General features: G+C 49.9%; 1 protein-coding gene across 5 annotated transcripts in view; it reads right to left on the minus strand.

Annotated features, from left to right (window-relative positions):
* Window positions 1-295: 295 nt before the first annotated feature.
* Window positions 296-23712, minus strand: part of Usp36 (ubiquitin specific peptidase 36) — a 31469-nt gene continuing 8052 nt past the window's right edge. For 2 of the 5 annotated variants that reach the window (XM_036196081.1, XM_036196080.1), the window contains 16 exons: window positions 23238-23340; window positions 18257-18324; window positions 17700-17770; window positions 17043-17125; window positions 15793-15904; window positions 14595-14735; window positions 13901-14001; window positions 13100-13238; window positions 9710-10378; window positions 8918-9048; window positions 5766-6329; window positions 4671-4870; window positions 3922-4023; window positions 3254-3369; window positions 2754-2905; window positions 296-2280 (listed from right to left, as the gene is read on the minus strand). In XM_036196081.1, coding sequence (XP_036051974.1) covers window positions 2774-2905; window positions 3254-3369; window positions 3922-4023; window positions 4671-4870; window positions 5766-6329; window positions 8918-9048; window positions 9710-10378; window positions 13100-13238; window positions 13901-14001; window positions 14595-14735; window positions 15793-15904; window positions 17043-17125; window positions 17700-17770; window positions 18257-18324; window positions 23238-23340 — 2732 coding nt within the window. In that variant the 3' untranslated portion in view covers window positions 296-2280; window positions 2754-2773. The other 3 variants (XM_036196082.1, XM_036196083.1, XM_036196084.1) reach the window with 3 other exon arrangements.

Here is a 23712-nt window from a genome sequence, read left to right on the forward strand (position 1 = left end):
GAGATCCAGGAAAGGCACAAAGCTACACATACAAACCCTGTCTCAAAAAAACAAAACAAAACAAAAAAAAACAACCAAAAAAAAAAAAAAAACCAAAACGTTTTTTTTCCCCCCGAGAAGGGGATTCCAGTACATTGCTCAAGATGGCCCAACACTCCTAGGCTCTCTGATCTCAGCTGTGGATGGCCACCCGAGAGTGCAGCATGGAAGCACACCCACCTGACCTGGGGAGGCAGCCTGGCCATTGCTGGGATGTGCTTTTTTAAAAAAGGAAAGGAAAAGGCAGACACAGAAGGAACTCACAAAAATGCATTACTTTATTGCACCAAGATCTTGGCAATATCTGGGGGCTCCTGAAGAGGGAGTGGAGAGTTTGGGGATCCCTGTATACATATAGATGCAGCCACATAAGGATGTAGGATGAGAAGAGCCCCTAACAACAGGCAGGTGAGGGAGAACAGAAACACTGGGAGGTGGCCCTATGCACATGGGCCCAAACCATAGCTACTGCCAAGCACGCAGTTCAAATGATGTGACTTGATCCAACAAAATGGCTACTTTTAGAAAAGCTTCAGTTATTTGTGTCAGTACTGTCACCTAGAACTTTAATGATTTTTCCAGGCCCATTCTGTTCCTAGCCTGTTTCTAATGGCTTCTAAGGAAGGAGAGGACTTGCCTTCACTGACAGCAACACATGCTGCCAGAAGTCAGGGTGTCAGTGGGGGATCACCGACTACCCAAGAAGCAGTAGATTACACTCCCCTGGAAGAGATTTTGCAACAGATAATCTATTAGACAAAGGAAGGAACCAATGTAGAGGAAACGTGGGAGACAGATCAATTCTGTGCTGGCAGCTCCTACAACTTTCAACTAGAGAATGTCGTAGGAAAAAACAAATGTGGCCAGGAAGCAACTGATACAGGGACAATTGACAATACCTCAAAGGAAATGATAATCCCTGGCCATGAAGGTGCCTGCCTCCCTTGAAGACAACACCTGGAGCCCTGGACATGATATCCAGAACCCGGCCCACACAAGACTCATCACAGTTGGCTGGGAGACTCGGCCAGCAGACCACCATGAACTGCTGCTCAGAAGCGCCCACAAGGAAACAGGACCTCACCTCCCCACGCGGAGAACACAGTTCTTTTCCACACTGGCAGCAAGTGGGGCCCTGACCGGGCAGCTGGGTAAAATGCTGCTCGTGGAACGGATGAGACAGCTCCCGCTCCTCCAAAGCCCAGAGCAGCCTAGGACTCTGGGAAAGAAGAGGTGTGCCCCATGGGGAGGAACATTCTGGCACTTTCCCTCTCCTGGGTGCTGTCTTCCCCTCCCTGAGGAGTCTTGTTTGTTAAATCCTGAGTCCACGGGGGCAGCTGGAACAAGGCAGGAAAGGACTCTTCTTGAGTCGTACAATCAGCTCACTTTCAAAGCACTCATAAAATTGAGCAAATGAAGCCAGTATTTGCATATCAGGGGAACAAACTGCTACTGGAAGCCACAGGCCTGGTCAAAAATAAATGCTTTATCGTAAGTAGTAAAATAACGGAGAATTCACCTCTAAAGCCACCACCTTGAGAGACCCGCAGGTTACTGCGGACGCAGAAGCAGCTCATCAAAGTCACCTTGGCAGGGACAGCAGCCTTAGAAGCAGAGGCGCTGGCACATATTTCAAGGCTCTCCTAGCCCTAGCAGCCGCTGATTTCTAGAAGGGGTGGAGTCCTTTTGAGGAGATGCACTTGGGGGTGGGGGGCAGTGTAGTCACCAGGGGGTCCTCCTCCTTGCAGCTGACAGTCAGTCACACTGGGGTCCCTCTGAGGAGAGGGCCACCAGTCAGCTCCAGCTTAGGAAAGCAAAGGAGGGCTCACCAAAAGAGGCACTAACATGCCGCCATCCTGAGTGAAGGACATGCCGGGAGATGCTGGCTCCAGTCCCTTGTCTCTGATGGTCCCAGACTAGGAACAGAGGGGTTTTCCTACCTAGACCCCAGGGTCTATGAGGATGCTCAGCCTTTCCAGATGTCTCCTAGGTTACTGTCAGCATGACACCACAGGCCAGGCTTTCTCTTGTGAGGTTCATTATGAATGCCACCAGAGGCCCTGAGCTGAAGCCCCAGGGCTTCTCCATTGGATCACCTACGAACTGCGGCACCTGGAGCCTCTGCCATGGCAGGCTCACAGTGCAGTAGAGGCTGCAAGGCTGCTCCTCAGATCCAAGTGGACAGTTCCCGGGGGTGATGTGACAGCTCTGGGATGCAGTGGCTCAGGCATACTGGTCTTCCTGGTGAGAAGAGAAACCATGACAACCCTATGACATCCCTGGGTCCTTCAAAAGACATTGTCAGTCACACCTACAAATAGACACAAGGCACGCATCACTAACTTATGCACCAGACATGCAATACATTACCAAATACCACAAACACATACACCAGACAGACACATATACCAAATGGTCACAGACACCATACATACCACAGGCCACATGTGCCACATGCATACCAGACACACATACCATACACATATATATATACCATACTCACACCACAGACACATAAGACAAACACTACAGATGAACACATACACCACAGACCATACACCAGAGACTACACATGCTACACACACACCAGATACACACACATCAACCACCAGAGACGGATATGTAAGACAGAGGTACACACCAAATACAGACTTACATACCATACACACACAGACCACAGAGCACACACACAGCAGATAGACACCCAAGCTGACCTCTAACAAGTGCAGCAAGCTCAGCGGCGATAGCTGAGGCTGGCGACCTTTGCAGGGTGAGTCACAGACCAAAAGTTCCGTCTACTCTGAAGCTTCTGGAAAGCATTGAAGTTTCTCTTCTTTTCTCTCTTGAACTTTTTAATTTTCTTTTCCTACATTAAGAATCACAGTGTCAGTTCCCAGCGAGGCTCCCCCAAGCTTCGGAGGGTTCTTGCTGCATACACGGCATATGCCTCCTAGACATAGGTGCTGTTACCGCCCATGGACAGTGGCCTCTGGGGGAGGCTCCTGCCGCCCCCACCCTCCTGAGGAAGAGATAGGTGGAAGAGACCCACACCTGCCCAGGGTACTGGATGCACAGGAGAAACATCCCAGTGGGAGGGGACCCAGGAGGCTGACTCCAACCTGGCCTCAACTGCTCTGTGCACAACTGCACCACAAACTGCTCTCAGCATTCAGGCTGCCCCAAGCCTGTGGTCACAGCCATGTGTATACCTTACCTTCCCTCGGTCAAAGTCTTCATCCCAGTCGTCAAGCACAGTCTGGGTCCGGGCCCATCTGCTGTCTCTGAGAGCATCCTGACTGACTGCCGAAAGCTCGCCATCCCAGGTCAAAACTGTACAAGATAGGTTCCGTCAGTGCCCATGGGTCCCAGTCACCCTGCAGACTCTCCTCAGAACTCATTTACCACCAAGGCCCATCTACTCTAACTACGCCAGGTTCTGACTGCCTTTTAACAGAAGACACATGAAGGGGAGGTGGGTGTGATCAGTGTGAGCTCCAATTCCAACTGTAAACTTCCTTTCTACCCGTGTTTTCACTTCAGAAAGTCTTGTTCATGCTCGCCGAAGTCAGGACTGCCAACCCTAGAAATGGAGGGTTTCATCCCCTTGGCCTTCTGAACCGAGGACTGGAATATTCTGGATCCAGGGTTTATGCTCCCCACTTTGTCCTGCTCTTGGGCCTCAGATCTTTGGGATCCATGAACAGAATATGCCTTTGTGCCCCAGTAGGGTCAGGTTAAACATAGTCAATAACTGTTTAAGTTCTATAAATCTGAATAGCATGTCTACCACATATCAGCACACCAGAACCCTCCCCCAACACACACCCACACACCCCAAATGAATCAGTCCCTAGGAAGCAAAGCCCTGCCTCAGATCCGTACCTTTTTTCCCATAAGCCTTATCAGATGAGTCCTGGAGCAACTCTTGGACCACATCAGGTTCTCCATCTCTGTTCCAGGTAAGGAGAGGTGCTTGTCCCAGCCCTATAATCAGAAGACACACTGAAACCGAATCACTGAAGAGACAACCACACGTCCTTATAACGGCACCACAGGACTAGCTGCCAATAGCTGCTCCTTTCCCAGTGATAATCCTACCCACTCCACAACAACAAAAGCCAGCACGAGACCCCGTCCTCTGTCTGACAGAAGAAGGGGACTAGGTCTAAGTGGACGCTACCTAGCCAGCCACAAAGGGCCTGCTGCCTCGGAGACCTTAAAGTCCCCCACAGGCCCATGCCCTAGAGGCCTGGACCCTAAAAGGCACTGCTAGAGATGTTCAGGTCACTGGGTGCTTGCCCTCCATGGAAGAGTAGGACCACAGCCACCCTTTCCCTCTCTCTGGCTTCCTGACCATAGTGAGCAGTTTTGCTCTGCCATGTGCCACTGTGACAAGCTGCACCAGAAGCCCAGAACTGCACGGGGCACGGAGCTGAGACTAGAGCTCTGCCTGCCTCCCTCTCGAGCTCTTGGATTATACACTCAGGCACTATGCCCAGCCATGCTTTTTCTCTATGATGACTGTCTCAGGTATTAGCTAGTGACAAAAAGCCTACATGCGGTTAATGCTCCCAGTAACCTGCAATGAGGAACAGTAAGTTGCCACCTCAGTGGCTATCAGGAGTCCTCACCCAGGTGGTCACTAGAAAGATGGCCGTTCACACTCAGCTCAGGGACTGGGGTGACCCTAGGCATCGGGCTCCTCTGGCCTTCTAGGTGCTTGCTCTCCTCCTCCTCCTCCTGCCGTGACTCAGGTTTCCTTTTTCGCCTTTTCTTCTTCTTCTGCAACTCTGACCTGGCCTCAGGCTCACAGTGGTCTGCAGGGGAGCGGCTGTGGGAGGAGAGGAAGGCCAGTCAGCCCTCCAGGTCCACCCGCAGGCAAGAGCAGCACTTCTCGATGGCACCACAGCCTCACCCGCGTCTGTGGGACAGCTTAGCTATTGATGGCACTTGGCACCAAGCCTACTGACCTGAATTTGATTCCCACTCCCTCAAGTTGCCCACTACACGTGTGTCATGGTGTGCAAACATGCTCACATGCACACAGGTTTAAAAAAAGTTGTTGAGATGGCTCAGTGGGTAAATATGCTTGCCATCAAGGCTGACAACTTGAGTTTGATCCCCAGAACCTACACGATGGAAGGAGAGAATTAACACCTGCAAGTTGTCCTCTGACTTCCACATGCATGCATGTGCACACACAGACACACACACATTAAGAGGGAGGAAAAAGAACTTGGAACAAAGCAGGGCTAGAGAGATGATGGCTCAGCGTTCAAGAGCACTGGCTGCTTTTCCAGAGGACTCAGGTTCAATTCCCAAGCTTCCCCACAACATTCTTAAGACTGCTGGTAGTGCTGTGTGAATGGTGGCAGTTCACTCCACACCGAGCTGAGGAGTTGGCTGTGCAGTGTGAGGCTTGCTGTCCATAGCCAGTCAGCACGATGGTAGAGATAACACATTCAGAGCACATACACTGCATCCATAGCATGTTGCTGCAACCGCATCTAAAGACAGAGCCTGGCCTGGGGCCACCTGACCCTGTGTGCTTGGCTGTTCTTATGCACAGTGATAGCCATGGCCTAGATGTGGCTGTCCTCTCCTACCCCTAAGGGAACTGGCATAAACTGACACAGGACACATTCCACCCCATGTCAAGGCCAGCACTATACTGTCAGCCCACACCACCTGGGAAGTCTATGGGTATATCCCAGCCATGCTCTTACCCATGCTGTAGTAGGTTCTGGGACGGGGTGGCTTCCTGGCTAAGTCCTTCTGATCTCTTCCTCTTCCTCCTTTTCTTGCTGCTCACATGGTGACTGTCCAAGACATGATTCACTTGATGGCCATTTACCTGGGGATGTGTACCCTCTTCCTTCCGGCCCCTGGGACTCCAAGGCTGGTCCTGAGACTGGCTTTCCTGCTGGGGAGCTGTGGCAGCCTCATTCTCCAGGCACTTCTTCTTTTTCCTCTTCCTGCGTGCTGCTGCAGGTGCACCCCCAAGGCACTGTGGGAGGTGTGTATCTATGCCCAGTCTCTGGGGATCTCCATTAGGGGTCTTTTTCCTTTTTCTGGAGGGGCTGTGCGGGGCCTCGCTGGCCTCTGGCAGCTGGTGTAAGTGGGACATGAAGTGCCCATTGACCTGAGGCAGGGGCATCCAGGCAGAGGAGCGGCAGCTCTGTGGCTCTGATGTCCCTAAGGGTTTGGCGCTACTACTGGACAGTGATGCAGAGTTGGGGTGGGTGGAATGCTTCAGGAGGGCGGGTGGTTGGGGAGCAGGTGCAACAGCCCTGTAGACAGTGAGTACAGGGAAAGCCACTGTAGAAGATCTGCACAAGGCATTCTTCCGCCAGCCCCACTCCACCTCCCTTTACACTCTAAGAGTTTGCGGGGAGCCGGGCAGTAGTGGCTCACGCCTTCAATCCCACCACTCAGGAGGCAGAGCCAGGTGGATCTCTGTGAGTTCAAAGCCAGCCTAGTTTATAGAGCGAGATCCAAGACAGGCACTAAAACTACACAGAGAAACCCTGTCTCAAAAAACAAAACAAAACAAGACAAAAAAGAGTTTGGGGAGTGAGGTGTTTGAGATGAGGTCTCTCTATGTAGCTTGGGCTGGCCTTGAACTCACAGAGATGTATTTGCCTCTGCCTCCTGAGTGCCTGGGTTAAAGGTGAGTGCCACCATGCCCAGTTCACCCTAGAATTTTAAAAGGTTATTTTGTGGGGCTGGAGAGATGGCTTAGAGGTTAAGAGCACCAACTGCCCTTCCAGAGGTCCTGAGTTCAATTCCCAGCACCCACATGGTGGCTCACAACCATCTATAATGAGGTCTGACACCTTCTTCTGTATACATAATAAATAAATAAATCTTTTTTTCAAAAAAAGGTTATTTTTGTCCTTGTAATTCTTAGATACACAAATTCTATCTATGGTTTTTGAAGACAGGCTAAAAAAAATCAGTTTACCTAAAATCAGAGTTAATAAAAGCAACACGTCTCAGCTTCTTGTTACAAAGCATTTTTTTTTTTTTTGTAATGCTGAAAGTTGAACCAAGAACCTTGGGTATACCAAGCAAGCACTGGGTCTACACACCCAGCACAGATCTGAGTATTATAAATTCTCTCTCTCTATTTTTTTAATTGAGGCATGGTGGTACATACCTACAATCATAGCACTTAGGAGATAGAGGCAAGAAGATCAGGCATTCAAGGCCAGCGTTTACTAAGTGAGTTGAAGACCAGCCTGTACCACTTGACAGCCTGTCCTTAAACAGACTTACAAACACTTGCTTGTGATCCCAGAACTTAGGACATAGAGGCTGGAGGATCAGAAGTTCAAGGTCATCCTCCAGCACACATCCAAGAGCTACAACAAAACAAACAAACCCACTGGGCATCCCACCAGAGGCCTCAGACAGCACCTGGGAGACAGAAACGAGCAAGTTCCTGGCCAGCCAGGGATACAAAAGTAAAACCCTGTTTCAAAACCAAAGCCCAAAATCCTCCCTTCAAACAACAGAAACTAAAAGCAAAGGGAAGGAACCAAACCCCAATGTCTCAAATTTTCAACTGGAATGTGTTAGGAGGTGAAATGGACAAGACATCCTGTCCAGGTTTATCTTCCAGAAGCCTCCATGGTTCATTGCCCTTGGGGACTGAGCATTCCAAGAACAGCCCAACAAGCCATGCACCATCCATGGTTACGTTCCTCTGAATTCGGGGTGGAGTCTGGGAACCCGCGTTCACAGAGGCGACTACCCTAAGAGAAGTAAGGCGGGCTGAGTAGGCGAATCGTGCCTCTGTGACCCGCAAAGGTTTAGTGGATTCATGGAGACTGTACTTGCCATCATCCAAACTAGAAAAGACTGGCAGGCACAGCCAGTCTAATGTGACTCTAAGTGTCTGTCAGAGCTTTAAGACACACCTACATGGGGCTGGGAGGTGGCCCAGCAGTGAGGAGCACTTGCTGCTCTGGTGGGTTGTTTCCGGCACCCACATTAGCTCACATTCCCCTGTAACGCCAGGTCCCCTCTTCTGACCTGTCGGGACCAGGCACACACATGGTGCACAGATATACATGCAGGCAAGACATTCATACACGTAAACCTAAAGTAATTAAAACAAAATCGTCTATGCCAAGTGTGGTGGTGTACAGCTTTAGCCCCAGCACTTGGGAGGAGATGGAAAAGGATGAGAGCCTGAGGCCAGCCTGGTCTATAAAGTAAGACCCTGTCTCCAACAAAAACATGAAGGAGGAACCCAAAAGAGTCACAGAGTCTCACTCTTGCCCTCTCTCAGTCCTTGTCTCCCAGCTGCCGAGGCATCTGGTCCCAGTGAACCCAGACAACTGTGTATCTTCCTATCCTGCACTCAGCACCATGTGTTCCAGCACCTCACTGGATTGGGAAGGTCATCCACGGGTAAGATGAAAGGGCCCTGAAGAATTCTACAGCACTTGAGAACCCAGTCTCTCTCCTGCAGGCCTGGCATACAGCCAGCAGCTGGGAGACTCAGGATGCCTTACAGGGAGGGCTAAGGCAGTAGAGGCATTGTTGGAGACCAAGTCATGGGCCATGAAGGGAAGCTGTCTCTGCGGGGTTCCCGTGCCTCTGGACTCACACGGGGTCTGACTTCTCGAGTGGGCACAAGTCAGGACAGTGTACAGCACTTCAGGTTACAACATGCTGTGGCAGGCAGCTGAAAACTCAAGACTCGGGACTCCGAAGACTAACCCAATGCTGACCAACTGAGGTTCTTTTACCAGACAGGGGTGGGTAAGAGGGGCCTCTGTCCTCGATGACCCATGGCTCTTCACCAGCCAAGCACATGTAACCACAGGAGGGAAGGAGTCAGCACCCAGGGGCCTCTGCCCAAGCTCACCTGGTTTTACTGACAGGCCCAGTGGAGGCAACGACGGGGTGGGTGGCTTTCATGGGGTAGGTGAGGTCGGAGGATGTTGAGGGGGGAGGTGAACGGATGTCATTGCCGGTCGCCCTCCGCAGGGTGCTGGCCTGCAGTTATTGACATAAATAAAAACTTGGTGGTCTAAAAAAGGTTTCCGTGAGTGAAGAGGGAAAACAAAATTGAAAATAAATAAAAATAAAATAAAAGAGCCCAGAAAGATGAATAAAGGGACAGAAGAAAAAAAACAGGGAGGGGGGAGGGGAGAGAGGGGATGGCAGAAGAAGAACCAGAGAGTGTTGTTGGTTAGAAATAAAAAGGAAAAAGGAAGGACATTTAAACAAGTATCCCAACACAATTCCCACGTATCACTCACTGACCACACAGCTCTGAATGGCGAACTCCTCCCCAGCCCCACTAAGCCCCTCTTGGTGCCCAGGATCAGCTGTCCTCCACCCTGAGCAGCCTGCTGGCCCACAGGTCTCTTCCTCTGTGGCTCAACTAGCAGACTTGTTTATAGAAAACTGGCTAGGACTCTTAGCCTACACTCCACCAGTAACCTGAGGTGCTGAATAACTGGTATACCCTCAAGACCTACCACCTCCACCCCAAACAGCCCTTTCAACTGGCAAATTGCTGGGAATACCAATTGGCACTCTGGTGCTCTGGACTACAGGAGTGAAGGAGGCCACACTCCCTCATAATTTCCTATCTTCCTATCCTCACATGGAGTCCCAAGGCACTTCCAGAGAGGAGACCCCACAGACCCACCTTCTTAGCAGACAGGGCCAGTTTTTTGGCTGGTGGAGGAGACATGAGGCTTGTGGGCTCGGTGACGGTGCTGCTCAGGGCAGGGGACTTCAGCTTGACTATCTTGGGATCTACTCCATTCAGCAGTGCTTTGGAATGGCCAGTGGCGGGACAGTCTGTTCCCTGAGAATCACAGAAATGTGTAGCTCTGCCCTCTGGGGTCTGTGGGGCCTTGACAGGGTCACTGCTGGCAGAGTGCTCAGGGCTCGAGGCGCTCGAGGCCCCCTTCTCCAGGTCCACACCATGGCCTTCCCCCTTCAGCCTGTGCCCATTAGCAAAGGCTTTGGCCAGGAGCTTTGGTGAGGTAGAGAAGATGGTGTCCCTGCTTGACCAGGAGCCAGGCCGCTGGCTCCTGGATTCGCTGGTCCCTGGAGAGCCCTGAGAAGTGGTAGGGGATGCGGTGAGGGACTGCGGGGGAGCTGATTTCTTCACCTTCTTTCCAGGCTCATCTAGAATGGTGGGCATGTGTGTGGGTGTTGGGGTGAGTCTTGGGGAAGGGGACCCGGCAGGTGCCTTTGCTGGAACACATCCATTCTGTAACTTCAGGCCAGGCACGGAGCCATTCCTGGACACAGGCACACCAATCTCCTCAGGGGTCTGCAGCTTTCTCATTCTCACAGAGTCTTGTCGCTAAGGAAGAGCAAGAAAGAAAGTCCTCAGAGCCCAGGGAGCACTGAGCAGGGATCACGGTCAAGGCAAAGCATGCATCCCAATCAGGGCAGCTTCTGGGGCAAGCTGGTTTCTGGGTAATGGTAGAGACTTTCAGTGCTTCAGGACTTATAATCAAATAGGCCACACTCTGTGACTGTCCTCACTATAACAGCAACAGGGTTTCACCAAGAGTTGAGAGAACACACGGGAAGAGCACGGTACAAAGCCCATCATATAAACACCGTTCACTGGGTCTCCTCTGCACCAGTTTCATCACTGTGCCACAAGCTAAACCGTCCTCACAGGGTATGCCCTCAAATGCCTCCGTGTCTCACTGGCAGTTCTGCATCTCTTCATGGCTTACATATGCTTGCATTATTCCCTATGCCATGACTAAACATACAAACAAATGAACAAAACATTTGATAGTTTAGAAGCCATTTTTAAAAGTCCAAAAGGTCAATCTAAAACCCTGGAAGTCAATGGGAGCAATTTTGAGGACTGGAGAGATGGCTCAGTGGTTAAGAGCACTGCTGCTCTTTTAGACTTGGGTTCAATTCCCAGCACACAAAGGTGGCTAACCATCTGTTAACTTCAGTTCTAAGGAATGCAACACCTTCTTCTGGCCTCTGTGGGTACTGCATGTACATGGTGTACAGATATACATGCAGGCAAAACACTCATACACAGAAATAAAAATAAATCCTTAAAAAAGGGAGCCATTTTCTTCTGGTACCTCTTAGTCTGCCCATTTCAAAGAACTGAGGCCCACAATGTACCAAAATGCGCTTCCAAAGAGGGTTTCTTTCACTACCCTTGGTTGAAGATCTAAACAGAGTTAAAACCTGCTTTTTTTATATATATTTACTATGACATAAAAAAAAAAAAAAAATCCCTGCCATTCCGACATCCTAAGACCAAGATCATATGAGAGCAATCCACTGTCTGTAAATCTTTCATGGTGGCCACCTCCTGCTTGAGCACACACCTACCTGTATCTCTGTTTTTGTTTTTTGTTTTAGTTTTTTGAGAGAAGGTTTCTCTGTATAACTGCCCTGGTTGTCCCAGATCTCACTCTGTAGATCAGACTGGACTCAAACTCAGCAATCTGCCTGCCTCTGCCTCCTAGTGCTGGGATTAAAGGTGGGAGCCACCACCACCTGGCAATTTTTGTTTTATTTTATATTTATTTTATTTTACCTAAAAATTTTTACTTTATCCAATTGCTACTTTTCCTACCAATTCAAAGTTAAAAAGCCTTCTTTCTTTCAGAAGTTTAATTACTTCACCTTTCTTCTGAGTTTTTGGCTTACATTTTATAATAATTTTTATAATACTTTTACAAACTGTTTCCTGACAAGAACACATCTCTCTCTCTGCAAAACCTAGCCATCTGTTGAACGCTACATCTGCCTGGACTAGTGAAAGTGAAACGATGCTGGGTGTGACAGCTCACGTCTATAATCCCCATATTCTCAGCACCCAGAAGGCAGAGGCAGAAGGATCACTTTGAATCCAAGGCCAGCCTGGGCTACAGAGTAAGGCCTGGTCTCTTCCCTCCAAATGCAGCTTTACAAATGCGCAGTATAGGAAGATGTGTGCTGCCCTGGCTCATGCAAGTAAAGCAGCCTTGCCCTCATAGCTGTACCTGCCATTGCTTCTGCATGCCCAGGTTTGCCTCCTTCAACCAGGGGAACCTCTGCAAGTGAGGCTGCCAGCTTCCCAAAGGGCTGCAATGACTTCCAACTCTGTAGTTAAATCATGTGGGTTAAAATCCAGAATGTGGTGGTATTGTGTTCCCCGAAATAAACTTATCTGGGGTCAGAGAACAGGACGGCCACAATATTAAACATGAGGATAGGCAGTGGTAGCACACGCCCTTAATCCCAGCACTTGGGAAGCAGAACCAGGCGGATCTCTGTGAGTTCAAGTCCACATTGGAAACAGCTAGGCATGGAGACACACGCCTTTAATCCCAGGGAGTGGAGGCAGAAAGAGAAAGATTATATAAGGTGTGAAGACCAGAAACTAGAAGCATTTGGCTGGTTAAGCATTCAGGCTTTGGAGCAGCACAGTTCAGCTGAGATTCATTTGGATGAGGACTCAGAAGCTTGCAGTCTGAGGAAAGAAGACCAGCTGAGGAACTGGCGAGGTGAAGTATCCGTGGCTTGTTCTGTCTCTCTGACCTTCCAGCATTCATCCCAATAACTGGCCTCAGGTTTGTTTTTATTAATAAGATTTTTAAGATTCCTCCTACACCAGAAGTCCACAGAGGACTAAGTTTTATTGCTGTGTATGTATGTGGGTATATGTTTGTGTGTATATAAACATATCTATTTCTACTCTGAACCATTTGAAGAAACTGCAGACATTGCATCCTTTTACCCACAGGTATGTCTGATCTAGCACCAAAGAACTGTAAAGAAACACAAGGTCATGACTAAACCCAGGACACCAGCATTAACAGAAAACACAATGGGTTTCCCTGGAAGCATGTCTAGCACTCTTGGGCAGCAGCTGAGCCCTACATTCCCATTTTTCCCTTCCCAAGACAGCTGATAACCAACTTAAGGAATAATATGGTTGGTACAGTGCCACAGCCTGCAGGTTCCTCCCACCATGGCAAGGTCCCCCAGAGGAAATCCCTGGACCTCTGAAATGCTCAAAGCAGCCAAGCTGGCTCTTCCACTTACACAGTACCTTTGCCATCAGCGGGGAGGAAATGACTCCATTGCCAGGGCTCTTCTTGGGGTGATCTGGAATGACACTGGGACGACTGGGAAGAGTGGAAGCCACCCTGGAGACAGGGCCCTCAGGACTTTTCTTAGAACCTGGAATTCTGTATAGGAAAGAAAGGGATGGAGATTTTCCCACCTGTACCAAAAAGAATGCAAAGAGCGCCAGAGGCCCTGGGTCCCAACAGGCTTCCAGGAACCCGCCTTGCCCTCTGCATCCTAAAGGCTGGACAGAAGCCTTGGACATCCACATGTGAGTGCACAGAGCCCTTCTAGAGCAGATCCTCAAGGAGCCAGAAAACCAAAGAGCCCCAAATCTGCCACCCAGACTCGGCAGGGTGACACCAAGTGACAAGAACACCCCAGGGACAGTCAGCCTCCTGGTGGCTTCCTAAGATCTGCTGCATGCCCATCCCCAATGTGAAATGGGCCACTTCACCAGAGGAAGTTGTCCAGGCTGCTGCCACACTAAGGCAAAGGCCTCATTCAGGCAAGAGCATAAGTAACAATCACCTACCCAAGGCTGTAGGCTGTCAGAGCCCCCGCTCACTGCCCTCCAGCTTTCCCCACCTCCCAGGAGGCTCGGCTGAAAGGTCCTTCCCAGGACACAAGCTCCTTACATGTGCCTGGGAATGATCTGCCCAAGTGTTTCCCCTCCAGCAAATTCCCAGGAGCTTATAGACAGGAAAGGGCTGTGGAGAACCCCTGGCTCAAGCAGAACATGCTCTAGGGCACGGACAATCTAGGGTGGGTGGAGGTTCCTCACCGCAGGTAGAAGAGCACATAGGCCTGCTGGTTCAGAACCACCTTGACGTTGCTGGAATGGACCAACGAGTCATTCATCTGGTACCACTGTCCATTGCTAGCCTGAGCAGCAAGGGGAGGGGATGGTTATAGGAAACAGCAATCAACAGATGGGCCACAAGCCACACTTCTCTTCGATTCTGAGACAGAGGCTCACTATGTGTTTTCAGCTGAACTTAAAGTCTCATCTTCCAGAATACTGGAATTACAAAGGCACGGTTTACTATATCCACTAGTGGGTCTTAAAAACCTCCTAAAATTTACATTTATTTACGTATTTACTGGGGGGAGGGCAGGTGCATGTGCCACAATTCAAGTGTGGAGGTCAGAGGACAATTTAATGGAGTTAGATCTGCTCTCCTACTTTGTGGGTCCCTGGGATGAACTCGGGTGGTGAGGCTTGGTGGTGAGCATTTTTAACCTGCTGAGCCATTTTGCTGGCCCCAGGACCAGGCTATAAAACACATCTTTTCTACACATTCATGGAAAGGAGGAACAAAACACAAATGCAAAGCACTGCTGTTTCCAAAAAACAAAACAAAACAAAAAGTGCAATGGCCTCATTTAGATTGTTATGGGCACTGGCCACTTGCCCTAAAGGCAGTACAAGCTCACCTGCCACCAGAGATGAGCTCAGCAGTCAGGTCAACACTCACCTTCACATAACAGTAGTAGTGCCCAGCATGGCAGCTGTAGCCTGAGTGCACCAGGACAGCATACAGCCCATACATGACAGGGTCACCACTGCTCTGCGACATGTATGGGCGGATGTTCAGGAACTCGGGATAGCCAACATCCTATTTAAAAAGGAAAGCAAGTAACACTCACTCAGGAGAATAAGGTTCATTTACATCCACGACCTCAGAAATGTTTGATCAATCTTCACTATGTGCCCTAGGACAGACTCCAACGCACTATGTTAGGCTGGCCATGAACTCTAAGCTCCTCAGGACACCGCCACAGCACTTTACCTACCAACCATGTCTGCACTGTCCAGCTCAAGAGGATTATGTTTAGTTCTTTTCCTTACATTCTCTCTATGTATGTGTGTGGTGTGGCCCTCATGTGGAGGCCAGAAGACAAGTTTCAGGAGCCAGTTCTCTCTTTATACCAAGTAGGTCCCAGGAATCAAGCCCAGGTCATCAGGCTTGGTGGTTGGTGCCTTTACACACTGACAATCTCATCAACCATAGACAATTTCTTATAATAAATCCTCTTAGAGATTCAAGATTTGATAGAGCTTCTACAGCCAGGCAGTGGTGGCGCACGCCTTTAATCCCAGAACTTGGGAGGCAGAAGCACGAGGATCTCTGTGAGTTTGAGGACAGCCAGGGCTATAGAGAAACCCTGTCTCAAAGGAAAAAAAAAAGGGGGGGGGGGACTGGAGAGATGGCTCAGCAGTTAAGAGCACTGGCTGCTCTGGCAGAGGACCCAGGTTCAATTCTCAGCACCCACATGCAGCTCACAAACATCTGTAACTACATTTCCAGGGGGATCTAACACCTCCTTCTGGCCTCTGAGGACACCAAGCTTACAAATGATGCACAGATAAACATGGAGGCAAAGCACTCATACACATAAAATAAAATGAAAACCTTTTTTTTTTTTTTTTTTTGGTTTTGTGAGACAGGCTTTCTCTGTGTACCTTTGGAGCCTTTCCTGGAACTCACTCTGTAGACCAGGCTGGCCTTGAACTCACAGAGATCTGCCTGGCTCTGCTTCCTGAGGCCTGGGATTTAAGGGGTGTGCCACCGCCACCCAGCAAAATAAAAAAAATTTAAAAGAAAGAAATGCAGATTCCCAAGGCCTACCCCTGTGATAAGCAGCCCGGATGTCAACAGGTGGTGCACTCACCTTAGTGATCTTCCCCCCGCTGAAGTTGGCAAAGCGCTTGAGGGACAGAGTCAGGACATTGGATGTTCTGTGGATGGTGAAGCGCTTGCTGGCCGGAACCTTCTTCTTACACCTACAAGAGGGAATGGAAAAGCCATTGGTGTGCTTGGCAGATGTCCTGCTGCCTTATTATTATCATAACAGGAAGGCCTGTGCCAACAGGCATCTGAAACCAAAACCCACATGCCCTAAGCTAGACCGTCAGAAGTCCCAAAGCAAGAAGACTTCCTCAACCAGAAGCCCAAGTGATAGGTGCAAAAGACTTTGTATGACCCAGGGAAGAACACAGTGTCAATGTGACCACAGGAGGGGAAGCACAAAGGAGTCAGATGAGACATGGGCAGGAAACTGAGATGAGAGACAATCTCATTCCAAGCCAGGGGAAGCAAATTTAAAGAGGGATAAAAGCAAAAAACCCCAAAGCCCAACAGAGCTGGGAAGGGTGCTGCATGACTTCAATTCCCAGCACTCAGGAAGCAGGAGGATCTCTGTGAATGAGGCCAGCCTGGTCTACAGAGCGAGTTCCAGGACAGCCAGAGCTACATGATGAGATGCAGTGTCAAAACAAAACAAAAGCCCAATGCAGTGTTGCTGGCCTTTAACCCCAGTACTCAGGAGGTAGAGCAGGTGGATCTGTGAGTGTGAAGCCAGTCAGGGCTACACAGTGAGATCCTGTCTCAAAACAAAAACAAAAACAAAACAAAACAGTGCTGTGACAGGAGAAACCTGAAAAATGGAGTGAAGGTACTTTGGGTGTCCACAGCTTTCAAGTGACCCCCATGCCGACACCCCCAGGATGTGCCTCATGAGGACAGCTGCTTGTGCTGGGACAGAAAGATGACTGAACCCCCACAAGCAGGAGCTACACACAGGTCTCATTTAAGATTTACAACAGTGGGGTAGAGGGTTCTCCACTGCATCCTCTGAGGGGGACTACAATCAGACCCTCGGCCTCTCTATGACGCAGTTTACACCACAGACAACAGAGAAAACAACACACTGTTCTTCAACATGCTGATACATATGGAGCCTGTCACAAGGGCAGGTGCTAGGTGAGCAGCAGCTATGGGCCTCAGGCTGTTGGTGAACCGTGTCCATGAGCCAGATGAAGGCCACTCAGGAAATGTGAGCAGTGGACATCCCTGAGGAAGGGTCAGGTACTATTTATAGAGTTCTGGACGGTCACTTTCTTGCAAGCAAATGACACTTACTTAGCACACATATAGGCGTTCTCTCCGCTCAGGACATCTGGTTTCACAAAAAGTTCCAGAGCACGCACGATATTTGCAGCTTGCTGAGGAGGACGGAAATGGAACAGAATGAGCAGCAAAAGAAAAAGCCTGACTCAAGAGTCCCAGATTTAAGGGTTTGTCAAGCTGAGGCAGCAAGTGATAAAACCTGACTTGCATAAAAACTGGCCTTGCTAACCCACCCCCACCCCCACCAGAGGAGCAAGGAGCAGACAGTGTCCTCTAGAGGTGGCAGGTGACAGCCATGTGAGTCAGGCACTTTCACCGTGACTGCAGAGCCGGGGTGGGTGCCAGCAAAGGCAAGGATAGGCTGACAGCGAAGGAGACAAATGTCCCCAGCATGTCACACACATTCTTTCCTCAAGCCCCAGTGTGAGGCTCTGTCACTGTTGATGCCTCAGAACACAAAACTCAAGTTTTACTTTTTACTCTTTATTGGAAAGAATCTGCATCGGCCACAGGCTAGAGATCACAAATGCTGGCTTCTCCGTACTGTGTGCAGCAGAGAGGCTGCAGGGGAGCGAGTACCCCTTATCCACGTCTACTCTGACTCACACCCTTCTTGCTGGTGAGCCCTCTCTCGTCACCCCAGGAACACAGGTCACTGCCCAAGCATACCCGAATCTCCAGGGCTATGTCCAAGTAGGGATCGTATGTGTCTGAGACGCTCCTGCACACAGAGCACTTCACTGCAAAAGAACAGAGGCAGTGGGCAGCTGTGACCCACGAAAGCACCATCCAGGTCCAGACACCTAGAACCACAGGTCTAGAACATTCAACTCAGCTCTCACAAAAGGTAACTATCCCCCTTAACTGGAGACACAGATATGGGTCATGCCAGGTTCTTTTATCAGGCCTTGCCTGCCTGGCTGCCTGGCCATTACCACAGGCCAGTGGCAAGCTCTCTGCAGCAGAGCACAGGCCTCACCCCAAGGACTGAGGAGAGCTAAGAAGAGTTAGTTCCATAATCACTTCACATACTGCTTCTCCAGCTCCCTCAGGGGATAGTTCTACAGTAAGCAAGGGCGGCCAGGCAGAAAGACAAGGCCTGGGACCTCCAGCCCCCATGTGCCCACATTCTCACAGCTGGGCAGCCCCATCTGTCTGGAATGCTGAGGACTTCCTGGCTCAATGTGCAGATCTGCTTAGCCAGGGTGGAGAACACATCAGCTTACCTCGGGACCTGAGATAGCCTCCGAAGATCTGATGCACCAGGGTAGTAGCCTGTGTCTGCCGATCCAACCTAAAAGGAAACCATCGCCATGAAGAGGCTGGTACAGCACAGCAAGGCATGCTACTCACAGCCAGTATCCCCACCCCTCCAGTCACCACCAGATCAGTTGACGGTGCGATGCCTTCACCCCACCTAAGCCCCGGCAGCAATCCTAACTATTCACAGGACCTCTATCGACTTGGTCCCCCACCCCTACAACAGCACCTACAACCTGAACAACCATCTCAGCAGGCAACTTCATTTGACCACTCCACAGAACACCTCAGTGTTTTCACCCAATTACATCTTTGCTTTCCACTCTCTGTAGAAGGACCCAAACCTTGATTGGGAGGCAGGTCCAGCCCCATGACCCACGGCACTGGCCCTTGCCATGCCTTCCACTGGGCTGTGGAGCCTAAGCCTACAGGCTCAGCAATACTTCTTGACTGGCTGTCACATGAAGGGACAGGATAGCAGGGGCTTTGGATAGAGGAGGGCCACCCTACCCTCTTTCTTCCCTGACACTGCTAACAAGACACCTGGGCAGCAAGCCCTAAGCCACACTGACTAGCACTTCCTTGCCTGGCCAAGACACAGTTCCTTCACCTCAGCATTCTACTTGAGTGACCCTGCCACAGTCACACACACACACACACACACCACCCCCCCTCCCACACCCCCGCACTAGTTACAGCCCTGGAGTATTCACTAGGAGAGACAGCAATGGGAGGGCGTGGCCAGCTCTCAGCCACTTGCTGACTCCCCTGCTCCTGCCAGCTGTTACATCCTCAGACACTGCTGCTGAGTGGCACTACATGTGGAGGTCTCCCAAGGCCATCTCCTGTAGCTGACATCACCCGGCCATGTCCCATGCTACACAGTTCACTGCCCTCTATATGGATGATGGTGCCAGGATTTACTATGAACTTCGTAGACACTGATCACCAAAACATTTGGAGAACAAATTTTTGTTGTGCAGTGATAGGCAATGAAAAAATATGAACCATCACTATTAATCAATGGGGGCTGGAGAGATGGCTCAGCAGTTAAGAGCACTAGCTGTTCTTCCAGAGGTCCTGAGTTCAATTCCCAGCAACCACATGGTGGCTCACAACCATCTGTAATGAGATCTGGTGCCCTCTTCTGATAGGTAGAACACTGTATACATAATAAATAAATAAATCTTAAAAAAAAAAAAAAAAAAAAAGGAAGGGACAATGGACTGCCCACATCAGCAGATACACTGCCATTGAGTACAATGAAACCCTGGAGCTGCTGGAACTCACACGGCTACTGCTCAGAGGCTAGATCAGCAGGGTCTCAGATGCAGCTCCAGCCCGGCCCAGGGCAGGGGCTGTGAGAACCGCAAGAGGGGAGGCAGCTGGGAGGCAGCAGGCCCCAAACATGCACAGAGGGCAAAGGGGCAGACAAGGGTCCTGACACTAGATGGGGAAGGGTAGAAGGGACACTTAGGATATGCCCCCAAAACCCAAACTATGAGCAGTGACATACATGCCACTCCAGAAAAAGCCATCAATGCAAGAAGGTGCCCTTCATACTGCCCTATGTTGGCAAAGGACAGACGGACTCTGGAGTAAAGAATCACAAATGGCTTCAGTTTATGCACAGGTGTTCTGCACAGAAAATGGCAACCAATGGAAAGGGGACACCATCAAGTGAAACCATCCCCAGGGACAGAGGAAAAGAGAGACAGCCAGGTCTAAGTGTAACTGAACAGCCCGTAACAGAGACAGAAAGAAACAATCCTGAACAGAAAATTTCAAACAAACAAACATGATAAAAACAAAATAGGCTAAAACATGGATCTCATTTGGGGTTGGAAAAAGGCTCGGTGATTTAGAGATTGACTGCTCTTGCAGAGGACCCTGGCTCAGTCCCCAGCACTCATGTCATGTGGCTCACAACTGCCTGTAACTCCAGTTTCAGTGGATCTGCACACTTCTCTAGCCTCTATGGAAACCCTCACACACACGATATTCACTCACACAGAAACACATCCACAGACACTCATAAAAATGATAAAAATAAATCCTAGCCGGGGCGGTGGTGGTGCACGCCTTTAATCCCAGCACTCAGGAGGCAGAGCCAGGCAGATCTCTGTGAGTTCAAGGCCAGCCTGGTGTACAGAGTGAGATCCAGGAAAGACACCAAAAACTATACAGAGAAACCCTGTCCTGAAAAACCAAAATAAATAAATCAATTCTTTAAGAAAGGCACCATGGCATGGTGGTGCACACCATAATCTCAGCACTTGGGTGGCAGAGGTCCTGAGTTCAATTCCCAGCACCCACATGGTGGCTCACAACCCTCTCTAGGGGGATCTGATGCCCTCTTCTGGCAAAAAGGTGTACATGCAGACAAAGCACTCATATACATAAATAAATTTGAAAAAAAAAAAAAAAGAGTTCAAGGGCTACTCAACAAAGAAGGCTCTCTCAAAGAAGAAAAAAAAAAAAATCCCTGCACTTGGGAGGCAGAGGCAGGCAGATCTCTGAGTTCAAGGCCAGCCTGGTGTACAACAAAATCAATATCAAAACCAAAACCAAAAGGAAGAAAGAAAGAAAAGAAAAGGAAAGGAGAGGAGAGGAGAGGAGAGGAGGGAGGGAGGGAGGGAGGGAGGGAGGGAGGAAGGAAGGAAGGAAGGAAGGGGAAGGGAGGGAGGGAGGAAGGAAGGAAAAGAAAGAAAGAAAGAAAGAAAGAAAGAAAGAAAGAAAGAAAGAAAGAAAGAAAAAAGAAATAGCATGAACTGAAATGCAGAAAGAAACAATCAAGAAACAGCCTTCAGCCAGGTAGTGGTGGCACACGCCTTTAATCCCAGCACTGAGGCAGAGGCAGGCAGATCTCTGTGAGTTTGAGGCCAGCCTGGTCTACAAAGAGAGTTCCAGGAAAGGCACCAAGCTACAGAGAAACCCTGTTTGGGGGAAAAAAAAAAGAAAAAAGAAACAGCCTTCAAGGTGGAGACTGCATAAAGAAGCCTGTCCCAGTGAAACTGGACCTGAGCCTACAGACAGGAAACCACCTGAGACCAGAACTGTGGTAAAATGTTACAGAACTAACTAGAGACCCTGCAAAGCCAAATCAGCAACACAGAACTGCAGCCCAGAGATCACAGCAAACAGAATATCAAAGGGTAAGAGCCACTGCCGTCAGCCAGATCACTTTGCAGATATTCCAGAAGGATGCAGTTACCAGGAGGGTTCTTAAGCTAACACCACCTTTTACAAATGTGCAACAGCCCATCCATGGAGTACCTGCTGCACAGAGCAACCAGCTAGGGAAGTGACCCTGTTCCACACTCCAATGTAGGAAAACAGTGCACACGAGGTGCCACACTTCTGGACTCCTGCGCTGGGAAATGAGGCAGCAGAATCAAGAGTTGGGGCCAGCTGAGGCCACACAGTTAGGCGCTGACAAAACACCGAAACCCAAAAAGAAAACCACCTAGCATCAAAAAGAATTATAACTTCACACACTGTGTTTCCCTACAGGCTTCTGCATTTTCACAGAAGTGTGAACCGCCACCTTCCTTCTCTAAGTGTGAACCGCCACCTTCCTTCTCTAAGTGTGAACCCCACCTTCCCTCTCTAAGTGTGAACCCCACCTTCCCTCTCTAAGTGTGAACCCCACCTTCCCTCTCTAAGTGTGAACCCCACCTTCCCTCTCTAAGTGTGAACCCCACCTTCCCTCTCTAAGTGTGAACCCCACCTTCCCTAAGTGTGAACCCCACCTTCCTTCTCTAAGTGTGAACCGCCACCTTCCCTCTCTAAGTGTGAACCCCACCTTCCCTCTCTAAGTGTGAACCCCACCTTCCCTCTCTAAGTGTGAACCCCCACCTTCCTTCTCTAAGTGTGAACCCCCACCTTCCTTCTCTAAGTGTGAACCCCTTCTTTCTCTAAGTGAGTCCCCCACCTTCCTCTCTAAGTGTGAACCCCCACCTTCCTTCTCTAAGTGTGAACCCCACCTTCCTTCTCTAAGTGTGAACCCCACCTTCCTTCTCTAAGTGTGAACCCCACCTTCCTTCTCTAAGTGTGAGTCCCCCACCTTCTTTCTCTAAGTGTGAACCCCACCTTCCTTCTCTAAGTGTGAACCCCACCTTCCTTCTCTAAGTGTGAACCCCACCTTCCTTCTCTAAGTGTGAACCCCCACCTTCTTTCTCTAAGTGTGAACCCCTTCTTTCTCTAAGTGAGTCCCCCACCTTCCCTCTCTAAGTGTGAACCCCCACCTTCCTTCTCTAAGTGTGAACCCCACCTTCCTTCTCTAAGTGTGAACCCCACCTTCCTTCTCTAAGTGTGAACCCCACCTTCCTTCTCTAAGTGTGAGTCCCCCACCTTCTTTCTCTAAGTGTGAACCCCACCTTCCTTCTCTAAGTGTGAACCCCACCTTCCTTCTCTAAGTGTGAACCCCACCTTCTTCTCTAAGTGTGAACCCCCACCTTCCTTCTCTAAGTGTGAACCCCACCTTCCTTCTCTAAGTGTGAGTCCCTCACCTTCCTTCTCTAAGTGTGAACCCCACCTTCCTTCTCTAAGTGTGAGTCCCTCACCTTCCTTCTCTAAGTGTGAACCCCACCTTCCTTCTCTAAGTGTGAGTCCCTCACCTTCCTTCTCTAAGTGTGAGGCCCCCCCCAAGTGTGTGTCCTCATTTCCTTCTCTATTTCAGAGTAATGAAGTGGTTTTAGAGAGGCTGAATGAGTTCACAGCTACAGGTGAACTTCTGAAGAAATTTTCTAGAGCCCTTCCCCTCAGCAGAGCTTAGCCGCCCAGGTTTTAGAGCACCAGGTAGTCAGATGCCTGAGCACCGACACAAAACCTTCTTAGAGGATGGCCTAGAGGGAGACTGGCTGTGTTCACAAGAATGCTGTGCTGCCCTCGACATAAAGAAGGGTCCTCAGACAAGGAGGACATGTGGGAAGGCAAGGCACACACTTGGCATAACCGTTCAAGCAGGCCTTCTGCATGGCATCGATGGTGTACCGCAGGAATTCATGTGCATCCTCTTGGTTCCCAAAGCGGAAGTGCCGGGCAATCTCTGGAGGAAGAAGAGAGGGATGCAGAAGGTTGATGACTGTGCTAGGTCAACTGCCTGAGGCCAATTTCCCAAGAGCCAATATCATGTCACAGTGCTACAACCTTTCTGCCAAGTGACTGGAAAGCACACAGCAGCTGGTGGATCCTCTCATGCCGTCCATCAGCAGCACCTCTGCCGCCACCCCCACCCAGCTTTCATGCTCACCTGCCCAACTTGATTTCAAACACAGCCCTCCATCTGGCTAAAACCTAACTGCTCTTCCAGGTAGTGCCCAGCAGAAAGCCTTCCTTCAGGGAAACCCTGAGCCCAGGGTCTGCACTGACGACCATGCTGGGGTCTGACCACTGGACGGGACCTTCCATACACAAGGAT

The sequence above is a fragment of the Onychomys torridus genome, chromosome 8 (assembly GCF_903995425.1).
Source record: "Onychomys torridus chromosome 8, mOncTor1.1, whole genome shotgun sequence".
Classification (NCBI taxonomy): domain Eukaryota; kingdom Metazoa; phylum Chordata; class Mammalia; order Rodentia; family Cricetidae; genus Onychomys; species Onychomys torridus.